A 15,044-nucleotide genomic window follows, 5' to 3' on the forward strand; every position below is an offset into this window, starting at 1 on the left:
TGTGCTATAAACACAGCCGTTGCCCTGTCCTGATCACTCCTTGCTTCTGGTCCATGTAGTGCTCATCTGTATCTAGATATAAAGATAGTCAAAAGGCTTGTGTACTGCAATGTGAGATTAGCTTATCTTGGTATTTAGATTTCTGTATTCAGAATTGTAGCTGTATCACAGATATTGTTATACTTGGGATTGCCCATCCTCCTGAGAGTAGCTTCTGTACTCCTACGATGACTTCCTTCCAGATATGACCCTCACTGTAAGAAAGCTACAATTGAGAAGCTAGTGAAAATTCAAGCATGCTAACATGAAACCCCTTCACTTATGGTAAGTTTCAAAAGTCAGCTTCCCCTAATTTTTCAGTGAGAATCATTGAGGAATTAGTAATGAATTACAGGATTAGTATGAGTTGATAAAGATAGGTCACTTAGGAGGAAATTTATTCCTCACCAAATGGCTGAAATTCAGATGCCAATCACTGTGTAGTAAGGACATTTCTTACTCTCATGTAGTCAGGGTTTATAGTTGGCCATGTTTTTTCAGGAAGTAATTGGGTTTATTTCTGTATATTCTGGTAAAATGAGCAAATATAAAATTTATAATTATACTCAGTGGAGAGCAACCATAGTTGGATTTTCTACCTCAGACACAAGCTTAAAGAAATGTAGAAATCTGAGTGGCCAGTAATGAAAACTTACGCAGGGACTTTGGGTTCGAAGCATGGCTTCCTAAAGTGCTCAGCAGAGCTGCTGTCCCTGAACTCCATGTGTCCTGAGGAGGTAAAGGGTGGATTGAGCAGGGTTTACTAAGATTCTCTGTCCTTAAATGTTCATATGTTGTGTATATTGAGATTACAAGTTTAAAAGTTCTATTTTCTTTGTCTTTTCTGAGTCAGGGTCTCACCAGATTTACAGAGATTTGTGTACCTTTTCCTCCTAAGTACTGATTAAAGGCATGTGCCACCACCATGCCTGGCCTTTAAGATTTATTTTTATTTATATGTATGTTGATACTTAGAAGGTCAGAAAAAGGACTGAGTTCCCTAGACCATGAGTTACAGAGGCCAGTGTGGGTGTTTGGGAACTGAGCAGGAGCAGGAAGTGTTCTTCATCTTAACTGCTGAGTTCTCTCTCCAGCCCCCTTTATGCAAATCATCTCAGTCTTCACATGTCAGTTTCTTCATTTGTTAATTGTAATTTGGCTGCAATATTACCAGCTCTCCAATGAACAGAATGGTATGACTTCATTTTTTCAGTCTCTCACTATGGAGTCTCAGCTGGCCTGGAACTCAGAGATTCACCTTGTCTCTGCCCTTTCAAGTGATAGGGTTAAAGGTTTGTGCCACTGTGCCCTGAGTTTGTTTTTACTTTAAGACAAAGCTGATTTAGACGAATATTTACTTTTCCCAAACCCTGAATAGTGATAGTTATTTTCTTACTTTTTTATTGGATATTTTATTTACATTTCAGATACCTTCCCCTTTCCCCATTTCCCCTCTATAGAAACCCCCATCTCATCCTCCCCTCCTCCTTTTTGCTTTTATATCATTTTAAGTACATGCAAGTATTAAGGTTAGTTCTAGGTTGAGGAATTAGCAACACAATAGATACAAATAGTCAAGGAATAAGCAAGACGATAAACACAAATAGTCAAAGAACAAGCAAGGCAATAAACAAATAGTGAACACCACCATGATCATTGTTTCTAGGGGCTTATCATGATGACCAAAATATCAGAGCCAACTTGCCTGTCCTAGCCCAAAGTTATTTTTATGTCTGAAGCCTACTTCCTTGTTCTAGCCTAAGATATAGATTCCTGCCTGAAATCACTTCTTTGTTCTAGCCTAATGTCAGATTCCTGCCTGAAGCCTACTTCCTTGTCCTTGGCCAATGTCAGATTCTTGCCAAGCAGCCCCAAAAGCTCTCTGCCTCTTCCCCTTTTTTATTTCATAAACAAGACTGAGCCTGTCTTAGGTTGTTCTACCAAGAATGTTTACCTTACATGTCATGGACTATGCATTATCGTTGGTTGCATAGCAAGTAAAATTTGTTCAGAAATCTACTTTTGAAAAATTTAAGCTTTGATACTAATGCACTGGAAACAGTGCAGTTATTATATAGGTTGAAGGCAGTTTCTTAAAGTGGAAATATCTCCTTCAAACATTTTTGCTAAAGTGAGAAATAATCTTGAATTCTTTATATGAAATACCTTTGATTTCTAAAGGTACCCTTTCTTCTCTGCTGTATTCTAAGACCTCATAAGGGGAAGGCTGGTTAGTCACCTACTTGTTTCGCTATGTATTAAAATATGTTAATATAATAAATGTTTTAACCTGCTATATGTTCCATGTGCATGAATGTGTGTACATGTAATATTTTAAATCCTGTTTCATTCTGAAGGATGATAAAGTATGTATCCTGATGCTACATTCTCTATAACGACTGCAGTGACCCACAGCAGCACCACACAGTTCAGAGAAGGAAGGAAAGGGGCTGATAGCCACAGTTGAGTTTCAGGGAGACATAGGTGGGTGGATGGTAGAGGAGCTAGGGAAGTCTGAGTTTTACAGGATTCTCTTATGTAATCCCAAAGCCCCGAAGCCTAAAGCCCAAGACTTGTAAAGGAACCCTACACACTAATGAGAATGTGGTGTCACTAGGTAGAAGCATGGTGTGTGAATCCTCCCTCCACAGCACTGTAGCAGTGAGGTGATGCTGACCTGTGCCTGAGTGGTACCTGTTTAATCAGAGTGGTTCCTGAGGTCTTTAGACCAGTGCTCTTCAGTAGATACAGTGCATGTCACATGAAGATAAAACATGACGTTGATGAAAAATTTAATATATCTTTAATCAGTATAGTCAAATGTTTTAAAAACCCAAATTATTAGCGGGATATTTCACATTCTTTTTTTATTCTCATTGACTCTTTGAAAGCCAGTGTATGTTAAGCATAATAACTACATGACAATTTTTTTCTTTTAGCTACACGTGACATCTGGACATTTTTGTGGCATATATCAAAATCCTTGACTGAATCCTTGAAATAGAAGTAGTGTGCTGTTGGGACTAGATCCAATTTGGTGTTTGCCAGGCATGGCTTTAGGATGTGTATTCTCTTAGCTTTTTCTAACTTTGGTTTCCTAAGTAATACTGTATGATGTAGTGTAAAATTACATCAATAGGAAAAACATAGAACCTTAGCTACTAGGCCACTAATAACCAGTAGTTATTGCTGTTTTTATGCATTCATCAGTTGAAGAAACCACAGACTAGAGTGATTAGACCAGAAAAAGCTTTTGGAATTGGATTTTTAAAACCTATAGAAAAAAACAAGTATCCTCCCAGTTTTTATTTTCTTTTTTATCTATTTATTTATTTATGATGTTTTTGGGGCAGGGTCTCTCTACATTACTCTGGCTGTCCTGGAGCTTACTATGTAGGCCAGTCTGGCCTTGAAATCTCAGAGTTCTGCCTGCCTCTTGAGTGCTGGGACTAAAGGCATATACTACTATACCTGGCTTCCACTTAAAAAAACAAAACAAAACAAGTCTGTTAATACTTTACTCCAAATGGGAAGGATAATTTTATTTTCCAAGATATTGTTGCCTTTACATTATTTGTTACTATGTTTTTTTTTTGTTTGTTTGTTTTAAATTCATAAAGGAAACAGTGCTTAAAGTTCTTCAAATTTTACTGAGACATGTGGTTTCTTAGAGTAACTCAGGGCTTGGTCTGATTTAGGACTAATATGCAGGTAATAAGATATGCTTATTTTTTGGCACTCCATGTTTTTTTGTCAGTTTGTTTTTGTCTTTTGAGATAGGCTCTTGCTATATAGCCCTAACTGGTCTGGGATTCACTGTGTAGCCCAGGCTAGCCTGTAATACAGCTTCTTCAGTGCTCAGATTATAGTCGTGGGTCATTAGGCCTGGCCTCTTCCAGGATTTTATATTAGACTCCAAGTAAAAAATAGGGTAGCACTTATTACCATGTCTGTTCAGCTTTCCATGGCCTCAGTTTTAAAAAGTCTTCATGACCTACCTATTAGTTTTTAACATTTATACTTTTTCCGCACTCTGGTTTTTTGAGTCAGGGTTCTTTATATAACCCTGGCTGTCTTGGAACTCATTCTGTAGACCAGGCTGGTCTTGGACTCAGAGATCTACCTGCCTCTGCCTCCTGAGTGCTGGGATTACAGATGTTGTATACCATTTCAGGCCTAGACTTTTGTCTTAAAAAAAAAAAAAAAAAAAAAAAGACTAGATTGTGTTTTCATTTACACATTACTGTTTGATTCTATATCTGTAATTAAGGCATTTATCTACAACGTATAAGTCCTACCAGATAAATGCCACGTCATTAAAAAATAATGGCTAGGATACTTATTTATCTTCCTATGCTATGATGATCTCCCCAGCAATACAGAAAGTGTTTTGGGGAAGAAAAACATACCAAATATTAAAGCCATATCTTGGGGGAGAAAAGCAATATGTTGAACAATCTTTGTCATGTTAGCAAAAAGTTCAGCCATACAATAATGTCTGTATATTTATTCATCTGAAATTTTAGTCCTTTTTTGTGACACAGACTTTTAACAAAATGTCCACAGGCCAGTGACATATGAGGCATATCGTGAATGTACAGTGGAGACTGCAGTCCACACCAGCGGATGGAATAAGGTATTAACCACATTATCTTTGCTCTTATAAAATGTTAGTGCTAATAATAAGGTATAGAAAGAATTACCAGCATCACACAGCATAGAACTGTTAGCACTAACTAATGCATAAATCCAAACGATGTTAAGTGAATAGTTTTACTTTATTTTTAATGAAATGCTGCAAGGTTCTACAACGTATCTCAACGTGTGCTCTGTGGTATGCTGGCCTCCTTTTCTCTGCTCCTTGAGTTTCCCATCATTCCTCTGTTCCTCTGTATTAAACATGACATTTGTTTCCAGGTAGTTACTTGTTAACACAGGATGTTTATCTAATAGATAACCTCTTCTGGCTCTTTTAAAAGTTTTTTGTACCATTGTGTTTTATAGTTCATATAATAGTATATCTCATGTCATATATCATTTAATCATTCCAAACTCTTTGAAGAATGCACAGTGGATTTTATTGCCCTATTTTGGGCCTGGACAGGGGTGGAATACCCTGTTGACCTAGTATGGAACCCGGGATTTTGTGCAGGCCAGGCAAGAACCCTACCAGTGAACTACACCCCCAGCACAATGAGCTTCTGTTCTGTTATTTATTTACTTAAGTTGATGACTCTTCAGGAAAGGGTTAAATAACTTGTGTAGGGTCTTTTGAGTAGCAACCAGTTAAGATCTGCTGGCTCTAGCCTTTCCACTGTGTTATGTGATTATGCGTTATCTTATACTGTGTCGCTTGCTTGTTACTTTGCAAAGGCAGAGTGTGGGGGGACACTGAAGATGTGTAGCCTGTCTCTTGAGCCAGCTTCACCCCATACCTGCTTCTTTCCTTGGTGGACGTCATGGTCTCCAGTGTCCCAGGGTCTCCATTACAATGGAGGCTTCACTTTTACATCTTTACACAATAGCCTCTCAGAGCCTCTTTCAGTTGTATGGCCTCAGCAGAGTTCAGGAAGACATCAAACAAAGAGTTCATGAAGCTCTCAGTCTTGCATCTTTCATGCCTGCAAAGCCAGTGCTGTGTGGGTGCTGCTGCCATGTTCTGCTGCCAGCTCAGGATGGAGCCTGGCCCTGGACCACAGACACAGCAGCATGTGTGCCAAGACTATTGTGTTTGAGCAGGGAACCCCTTAAACTGTATTCTTAGTTCAAGCTCTCCCCTTTCAAACAAATAAGCCTCTTCATAAATTGGTGCCTTGAATTTAAGGGGTCTTGCCCTCCAGGGCAGAGCAGGAAGTTTGTCTTTAAGAATTACAGCTTTTCTTCTGAACATTTGTTTGTTTTTTTTCATTGCCAAACTGTGCTTTTTTTTTTTTTTTTTTTTTTTTTTCATATAAAAAAATGTCTTTGTGCCTCATTCTCTGTCAGGAAATTAAATAAATATCTGAATAAAGGTAAGGCAGTAGAAGTTATCCTCTCTGGTGCTGAAAGGTTCTTAGACATTCCATTACAAGAACTAACTTTCTTTCTTTCTTTCTTTCTTTCTTTCTTTCTTTCTTTCTTTCTTTCTTTCTTTCTTTCTAAGATTTATTTATGTGAGTACACTGTTGCTGTCTTCAGACACACCAGAAGAGGGCATCAGATCTCATTATAGATGATTGTGAGCCACCATGTGGTTGCTGGGAATTGAACTCAGGATCTCTGGAAGAGCAGACAGTGCTCTTAACCACTGAGCCATCTCTTCGGCCCCGATAATGTCTAAGGAAAACATATTCCGTATGCAGAATATATTATCCCATGAGGAAATTACTTAGAATAAAAATGAAAAGACAAGCAATGTTTTTAACATTAAAAAATAAAAAAAATACGGAGTACTAAAAAACAAAATTGGGTTTTAGATTACATAGAGTATTGTGGGTACTACTTGAGGGCTAGAGATGAGTTGTAGAAGTAACTTAACTGTTCTTGTTTCTGTTTTTTGAAACAGCATTTTATTTAGCCCAGATTAATCTCAGGCTAACTATGTGGCCAGGGATGAGGTTGAACTTCTAAGCTTCCAGTTATTAACATGTAATCTTCTGGGCTTACAAGCTTGAGCCACCACCGTCTAGTTTTATGTGTTGCTTCATGGATGCTAAGCAAATCCTCTCCCAACTGAGCTACATTCTTACCTCTACTTAGAAGTAACTCTTGGTGCTTCTTGTATAGGGAAGCAAGTTTAATATATAAACATAATCCACACTGTGCTTAAGAACTGGTGCTCTTGAACCGGGCACTGATGTGTCTATGATGCCAGCAATTGGGAAGTAGAGGCAAGGAATCAGGAGTTCAGGACTGTCCTCACTATGAGATGGGCCAGCCTGGCCTACATGAGACTTGTCTCAAACAAAACAAAGAAATATAAATAAAGTACAAATAAAAGCCAAGTGGGTCTGAGAAAAGTTTGTCAGAGGAGTCAGCCTGTTGTAGTAGTCACTTGGTGATTATCACGTGCTGGGTGTGGTGGTACGTATGTAATCCCAGTACTTGGGAGGTGTGAGTAGGAAGAACAGTAGTTTAAAGTGAGCCTCAGCTACCTGAGTTCCCTTCTTAAGCAAAACAGGGGTGGCAGAATGGCTCAGTGGTGAAAGTGTTTTCCACCTAGTCTGATGACCTGAGTTTGACCTGGGACTCACATGGTGGAAGGAGAGAATGGACTCTTCATCGAAGTCCTCTGACCTTCATGTACCGAGTGCACTCTCAGCCTTCCCCTCACCAGTCAACAAATACATGGAATTTTAAAAAGTCAGAATAGTGTGAGGAATGAAAGTGGAAGATATGAATCATGATTGCTAAGACGTGTATCAACAAGAATGTATCAGCCAATGACAAACTGCTAGTTCCATAAAATGGAGCATCTGTATTCTGGTTACTGCCATTCAAGATGAACTAGAACGGCAGTGAAAACTCAGATAAGGAAAGCAGCAGAGTGTGCTGGGTGAAGAGCAGACAGATTACTCACAGACTGACGCTTTGGTGAATAGAGGCACTGTGATCAGAGCTGACAGCGACAGGAGCGGAAGAGGTTTTTACACTTACACTCATTTATTATGTATTAAATGACATTGCTGTTTTTGATACATATGGAAGAGGTAATTTGTAACCGATGAAAGGAAATGTTATTTTATGTAGTGGCTCATAAAATAAGGTGTTTGCAGTTCATTTCTCCAATTGATAATGGGAGGTTGGGCATGCCCAGTCTCAAAATACACATTTATGATATATTATTATAGGAAGTTTGAATGCTTTGCAGTATAGGACATCTCAGGCTTTTGAAGTTGAGATGATTTGAATTTAATTTGCAAGATGATTCTCAAGCCATCCTTCACCTGCTCCTGCTCAAAGCACAGTACTGGGCTAGATAAACAGCCATTTTGTTTTGTTTTAAACAGCCTGATGTGTTTCTTATGTAAAAGGCCTATCTTATTCTTTTTCATAGCCCTTTGTCCGTAAGAAATGGCTTTAATATATTTTGAGCTGGAGTTCTTTGAGAATGTCAAAAATGAAGATGCATGTTGCATTCTTCCACTCAGACTTCAAAGTAAATTCCCTCTAGGCTGCTTTTCCTGAAGTAAAAGCTAAAGGATATTACTGTGAAACAGGCTCATTTTAAAAGTTTGTTTTCTTTTGAGGAAATACTTTGCATTCCATTATTTCCTTGATAATCTGGAAACAAGGAACTGAAATTGGGTTATTTCCTCGTGCACTCCTTCTTAGGTCACGGAGAGACAAGAGCCTGCATGCAGATGGCTCCTTTGCCCACTCCCTCCTTCCTCTTCTTCTCTCCATCTCTGGCTTTCTAAGTTGTGATGTTAGTGAGGGAACTAGAGCCTCTGGTACTCTCTGCATCCCCAGCCCTTTCGGTTTGTTGTTGTTTGTTTGTTTTGAAAAGAAAGAATAGCTAGTTAGTTTCTGTTGTGAATTATTATTTAAGTATTCAGCCACAGTGTTATTAAGCATAATTTATAATGACTCTCCTTATATTTGACTTTTGACGACTTTCATAAGGTAGCTTGTAACTTTTTTAGTTATTAATTTGCCAGGTGTGACCCCTCACACCTGTAATCTCAGCTCTCTGGAGGCAAAGGCAAAAGGATTGCCACAAGCATGAGCCTGTCTCCTAAGCACAAACCATGACAAGTCCTGTTTTCACACAGATGGTAAAAGCATTTGCTCCCAAAACTTAGGAGGCAGAGGGAGGCAGATCTCTGAATTCAAGGTGAGCCTGGTCTGTAGAGTGAGCTCTAGGACAGCCAGGGTTACACAGAGAAACCTTGTCTTGAAAAACAGTACAGAAATACTAGAATCAAAGATGAAACCTTTCCTTCACCCTGCCCTCAGTCACCTCGTTCCTCAAGTGAGTGCCATTACTAGTTTCTTGTATATTTTTTCCCAGAGACACTGTAAGTCATATGTATGTGTGTGCATATGTATGTGTGTGCATATGTATGTGTGTGCATATGTATGTGTGTGCATATGTATGTGTGTGCATATGTATGTGTGTCTTGACTGGCATTTTGGTAATCGGTAACTGAACAATCTTGTTCTTTTTAACAGCTAGGGTGGCTGCAGTTTTTAGATTAGCTTTTGTTGAATTGCTTTTAGTAGTTTTTCATTATAATTAATTATTGTGTGACTTTCTGTATACTATGTTTTACCCATGGTTATTTTCATATAATCACTTTTACTGTTCCCTCTTATATGAAATTCACATATAATAGCCTGAAGAATTCTATCATCAGGAGCTGATGCTCTGTCTTAATGAGAATGAACTAGCCATAATCGTGTGTCTGCAGTACAGTTTTCACCGGTTGAACATAAAATCTGTTGTAAGAACTTCAGTTTTATGGTTTTTTTTTTTATGTCTTTACCTTTACTTTGAAGATTTTGGTGCCTCTAGTTTTGCTACAACAAATGCTTTTGGAATTGACACGACGTGGTCAAGAGCCTTTGAGCATGCTGCTACAGTTTGGTGTGATGTATCTGGAGGACTGCACAGCAGAGTTCATCAGTCAGCAAGGTGGCTGGGTATGACCACTTACAATTTTTTTCTTTAGAATAATTAAGCCTGTGTTTAAAAGTTTTAAGTATTTTTTTATTTGCTGGGGGATCAAACCCATGGTCTTGTTCACGGCGGGCAAGTATTCCTAGCGATGGCTTGCATCCCTAGCCCTGGCCTTTTGTGTTTAGCTTTTTAATGGTATAGTTCTTTGTCAGTACTGCATGACAAACAAGAAAGGCTGCTCATACCACTTTAAGTTACTAGGGTTTTACTTAAGCAAGATTGATATGTGGTGCTTTTAAATAGTTCTTAGTCATGAAGTATTTCATGCTAACAACAGCAACAACAACAACAAGAAAATGGAATAACTATGAGATGAAGACTGTCCATGCCTACAGTGGCTCCGGGTTTTGGATCCTGAGAAATTTCTGGGTTTGGAAATTGAACTCTGGTCCTCTGGAAGAGCAGTGCATGCTTTCAGTCCCCGCCATCTCTCCAGCACAGGTTGTTGTGAACTGTTAAGATCATAGTGTATGTGTCCTTCTTCTGCCTTGGAGTTTGTGGGGAGCATCCGTACTCCGTGTTTTCTCTGACTTGTGTGCTTCACTTGATGCCATGGTTGTTGTTCCTCAGTCTTTTCATTTTTTCTTCACTTCTCCCGTGATCCCTTTTAGCCAGCTTCGTTCCTCCGAGGAAAAAAGAGAGAGTTGTAAAGCACAGTTGGAGTTTATTTAATCTCAGCACTGAGGAGGCAGAAGCAAGTGAATTTTGAGTTTGTGGCCACCCGGTCTAAAGAGTGACACCAGAGCTACATAGAGAAACCTGGTCTCAAAAACACACATGCGGAGAGAAGGGGTATGGGGTGGTTAGAGGCTGGAGATGCTTTGTAGTGCTTGCTGTGCAGACATGATGACCCAGATTTGATCCCTCGAACCCAAATAATAAAATCAGCATGGCCTGCACACTTGTACTTCCAGCACTGGAGAGGCAGGGATAGGAAGGTCTCTGGGCTTTTCAGCCAGCCCAGCCAAGTCAGCAAGCCCCAAGCCCCAGAGACAGACAGAACTTCTCTCAGAAAGCGAGATAGATGGCTGTCCTGAGGGTCAGCACTGCAGGCTAACCTCTCCCAGGTTTATTTACCTGCAGTCCTGTCAGTGGGCATCTCCATTTTACTATTAGATGAGCTGCTCTTTTAAGCATTCTTATATGTGTACATTTCTTTTATTTTTTTTCTCCTATTAATTTTTATCCTCCCCTTCCCTTCCTTTCCCCTTCCCCTCCCCTCCCTTCCCCCTCCCCCTCTCCTACCTCTTCCCCTTCCCTCCCTCCCTTTCTTTCTGAGACAGAATTTCTCTGTATTATCCTGGCTATCTGGAACTCACTGTGTCAAACCAGGCTGGCCTTAAACTCAGAAACCTGTCTGGCCCCTCCTGAGTGCTGGGACTAAGGTGTGCACTACCACGCCTGGCGCATGTGCATTTCTATGGCTTTATTTGTGGAAGTAGAATTTCTAAGTCATGGTGTACAGTTTTTTTTTGTTTGTTTGTTTTGGTTTCTGGAGATAGGGTCTTATGTCTCAGGCTGTCCTTGACACTATTTAGCTAAAGATGGTCTTGAACACCTGACCTTTTGCCACCTCTCCTCCCTTGAGTGATGGGATTACATATGTGTGTCACCATGCCTAGTGTATGTGGTGCTAGGGATTGGACCCAGGGCTTCACACATGCTAGACAAGCACTCTGCTTGATCACATTTAAACCCCCCCCCCAGCGCCCCCACACTTCTCCCAAATCCATCCCCTTCCTTTCTCATTTCCAACTTCATGACCTTTTTTTTTTTTTTTTTTTTTTTTAATATGTAACCCATCAAGTCCAGTTTGCCCTGCCCATTTACTACCAGGTGGGGTGTGGGATCATACACTGAAGTGTGATTGACCTACCAGGGTCTACACCCTTGAAGAAAAATGACTCTCCCTCCCCAGAAGCTATTAGCTGTCCATAGCTCCCTTGGTAAGAGCAGGTGCTCATGAGCCTCTGTCCCCTGTATGCAAGAGTGTTGACTGGCCTGAGGCTATGTACTGGTCTCTTACCAACTGGTGCAACTATATCCTCTGACACAAGATGTCAGCATGAATCACCTTTAAGGTACTTGGTGTTAAGTATTGAATTGCCAGCTCTTAATGCCATTCTAAGTCAACCCTGGTGGCACAGGTATGTAATCTTAGTACTTTGGGAGGAAGAGGCAGGAGAATTGTTGGTTTGAGGCCACCTGGGCTTCACAGTGAGTTCCAGGCCAGCCTAACTTCTTGGTGAGAGCTTACAAAAGAAAGAGTGAAAGAAAGAGAGAAAAGGAAATTTCCATTTTGTAAATGGTAAGCTATTAGGTGTCTGTAACTGTTCATGTGGCTTCTGTTTTCTCACTGTTAAGTGTGACTTGTATTTGGCCTGCTACCCAGTGAGGGCAGGTAAGACTGCATACTGAGACTGAGTCATGCTTTCTCCCTGCTCTCACGGGTTCTCATTTCCTAGCATGGTTACATAGTATCTGTTTCCTGAAAGGGCAGCTGTTCAAGTCTACTGTGGCAAGGCCGTTTATTTTCTCTGTTGTCATGTGTTCAGTTTTAGATTATGTAGAAAAACTATTATAAACTCGCATCTAATGTCTGCCTTAAATTTTTGAATGAAATTAATTTTTTATCTGTATTCCCTGAATTGAAGATTGTTCTTACAATTTTAAGGAGTGGCAGCTACAAAAAGGGTTACTTATTTTTACTCTAGAATAAGGATTCTCTTGGAAGCATTTAGGGTAAGGGTTTCTCATGCTTATGGACACTGGTCCAAAACTAAGTAGATGGTTGCAACTAAATCAGCTTAGTTCAGTAAGTTCTGAGGGCTCTGTGCAGGTATGGGCGTTCATTATATTGGGTCCCTGATTGACCCCCATTCCCCCATTAGTGCCGGAGAGGAAAGTCAGAGCCTTGATACACACTGCACAGGAGCTCTTTGCTGCTTGGCTGCAGTCCTGCCCCAGAGCTGGGTCTGAGATACGCTCTTGTGGGTCTTGGCATCATATTATATAAACATTAACGTCTAGAATGTCTTTCCATACGTTCTCTTCTTTTCTTGGGTTAGAAGAGAGTGAAGAAGCATTTGGTTGTTAGTGTCCTGGTACCTGTTTCCATTTTATAAGCTGAACACATGAAAGACAGTGTACTGGCACAGCTAAGCAGAAGTGCTTCCCTTGATGGATTTACCAATGAGGATGGGCTGCAGAATTCTGCCCACCCATCCTCAGCTGGGAAAATGAAACCCATAGGTGCTTAGATCAGCAACTGTGACACAAAAGGTAAAATTAACATTAAGTTGGCCAAATAGTGTGTAATTGATGTGGAAAAAAAAAAAAAACCCAAAAAACTTGAAGCAAAATAAACTCAATATCAGACATCAGGAAGCAGTATACAATTTTAACTAGTTTTATTTTTGTCTCATGTTGACAAGCTGGCCTTGAACTTGCTATATAGCTGAACTCCTTGAAGCTAGCCTTGAACTCCTGATTCTCCATTCTCATCTCTCCAGTGCTGGAGTTTCAGAGCTCCGCCACACTTGGTTTCTGTAGTGCTGGGCGTCAAACCTAGGGCAACCACTCAGTCAGTTGCCGTGCATTCCCAAGCCCCTACTGGTTCTTTTAATACTTGTTAAGTCAGTTTTTCTCAGTTCCTACCTCCCAAGCAGAGTTATGCTTTATTTATATGTGTTTAAACATACTTCCTTCATCTCCATATTTGGTTTTGTACATTTTTTGTGTGTCTGCTTAAAGAAGGGTAATATGTTTTCTCTACTTCTGGCCATAAACTTGAGGCACTGTGATATCGTGGAAAGAGAAACTGGGCTTCACCTTGCCTCAAAGCAGAAGGTCATTGTGAGCCGATGCCTTGTTAGAACAAGCTTAGGAGCTCAGGGGATGGAGATGGTTCTAGAACTGCTTTGAGTGTTAACTCTGCTCTGCTGAGCTTAGGTACCCAGAACAGCTGTGTGTATGGACAGGTCCCCAGTGGGAAAACAGCTGTCTGTATGGACAGGTCCCCAGTGGGAAAACAGCTGTCTGTATGGACAGGTCCCCAGTGGGAAAACAGCTGTCTGTATGGACAGGTCCCCAGTGGGAAGAGCTTTAGTAGTCATCTGTGTGTGTGTGTGTGTGTGTGTGTGTGTGTGTGTGTGTGTGTGTGTGTGTGTGTGTGTGAGAGAGAGAGAGAGAGAGAGAGAGAGAGAGAGAGAGAGAGAGAGAGTGAGCGAGCTAGCTTATTAAGGGTGGCCTGGAACTTACTGTATAGCCCAAGCTGGCCTCCAACTTACAGCAATCCTCCTGTCTCAGCCTCTTATGTGCTGGGATTACAAATTTGAGCTCTTTTGCTTGGCTCTTCTTTCAGGACTCTCAGGTAAGGGCAAGTGAGATGGTTGAGTAGGTGAAGGTGCTTGCCACCAAGCTTTACATAAGGGTGATCCCTGGAACTCACATGGTAGGAGGGAACCCTCTAACTGCCACAAAATCTCCATGTGCACCCTCTCTCCTCATCTTCCATTACTAAATAAATAAATGTATTACAAATTTTAGAGAGAAAAAAGACAATTGTAAAAGAATATAAAACACTTGGTAAGTTTTTACTGCACTGGCATGTCTCAGTACAAAATGGGCTGTAAGGTGGGGGTCAGATGGGCCTCTAATGTGGAGCAGAGGCTCTTCTGAAGCCTCCTTAGTTTAGTAATGGGAGGTTTGTAGCTCACTAGTAGAGCACCGTCTTGGCCTGCATAAGGCTTGGGGCCCATTCTCAGCACCACACAAACACCAAATATAATAACAGCATTCTACAGCGAATCCTATTTCAGCTTGTTAACGTTCCCTTTATGAAACCTCCATTGCAATAAGCTTAGAGGTCTCTTTCCAGCACTAAAATGCTCACTTGTTTAGTTAGGTTCTGTTTGTTCTCTGTGGCTCTCTTTCTCTGTCTTTTTCTGTCTCTTGTTCATTTGTTTTTTTCAAGACAGGGTTTCTTTGTGTAATAGCCCTGGTTGTCCTGGACTCAACTTTATAGGCCAGGCTAGCCTCGAACTCAACAGACATGCACCTGCCTCTGCCTCCTAAGCCCTGGAAAGGTGTATGCCACCATGCCTAGCCTCTGTGGTTTTTGTCTTCCTTCTTTCCTTCTTTCTCTCTCTCTCTCTCTTTCTTTTTTGAAAAAGATTTATTTATTTTATATATGTGAGTACACTGCCATCTTTAGACACACCAGAAGAGGGCACTGAATCCCATTACAGATGATAGTGAGCCAGTTTTTTCTTTTTTCTTTCTTAAATCAGTTTTTTTTTTGTTTTGTTTTGTTTTGGTTAGAGTATCTTGTTTTTCAAATTGC

The 15,044-nt window shown here is 40.4% G+C and overlaps 1 protein-coding gene across 2 annotated transcripts in view; it reads left to right on the forward strand.

Moving 5' to 3' along the window:
• The window catches only part of Bcl2l13 (BCL2 like 13), a 55,086-nt gene that overhangs the window by 29,027 nt on the left and 11,015 nt on the right, over positions 1-15,044 (forward strand). Inside the window, exons 2-4 of one of the 2 annotated variants that reach the window (XM_034511908.2) lie at positions 243-324; positions 4,606-4,675; positions 9,520-9,663. In XM_034511908.2, coding sequence (XP_034367799.1) covers positions 305-324; positions 4,606-4,675; positions 9,520-9,663 — 234 coding nt within the window. In that variant the 5' untranslated portion in view covers positions 243-304. The remainder of the gene's footprint in view (positions 1-242; positions 325-4,605; positions 4,676-9,519; positions 9,664-15,044) is intronic. The other variant, XM_034511907.2, reaches the window with a different exon arrangement.

The sequence above is a fragment of the Arvicanthis niloticus genome, chromosome 9 (assembly GCF_011762505.2).
Source record: "Arvicanthis niloticus isolate mArvNil1 chromosome 9, mArvNil1.pat.X, whole genome shotgun sequence".
NCBI lineage: Eukaryota > Metazoa > Chordata > Mammalia > Rodentia > Muridae > Arvicanthis > Arvicanthis niloticus.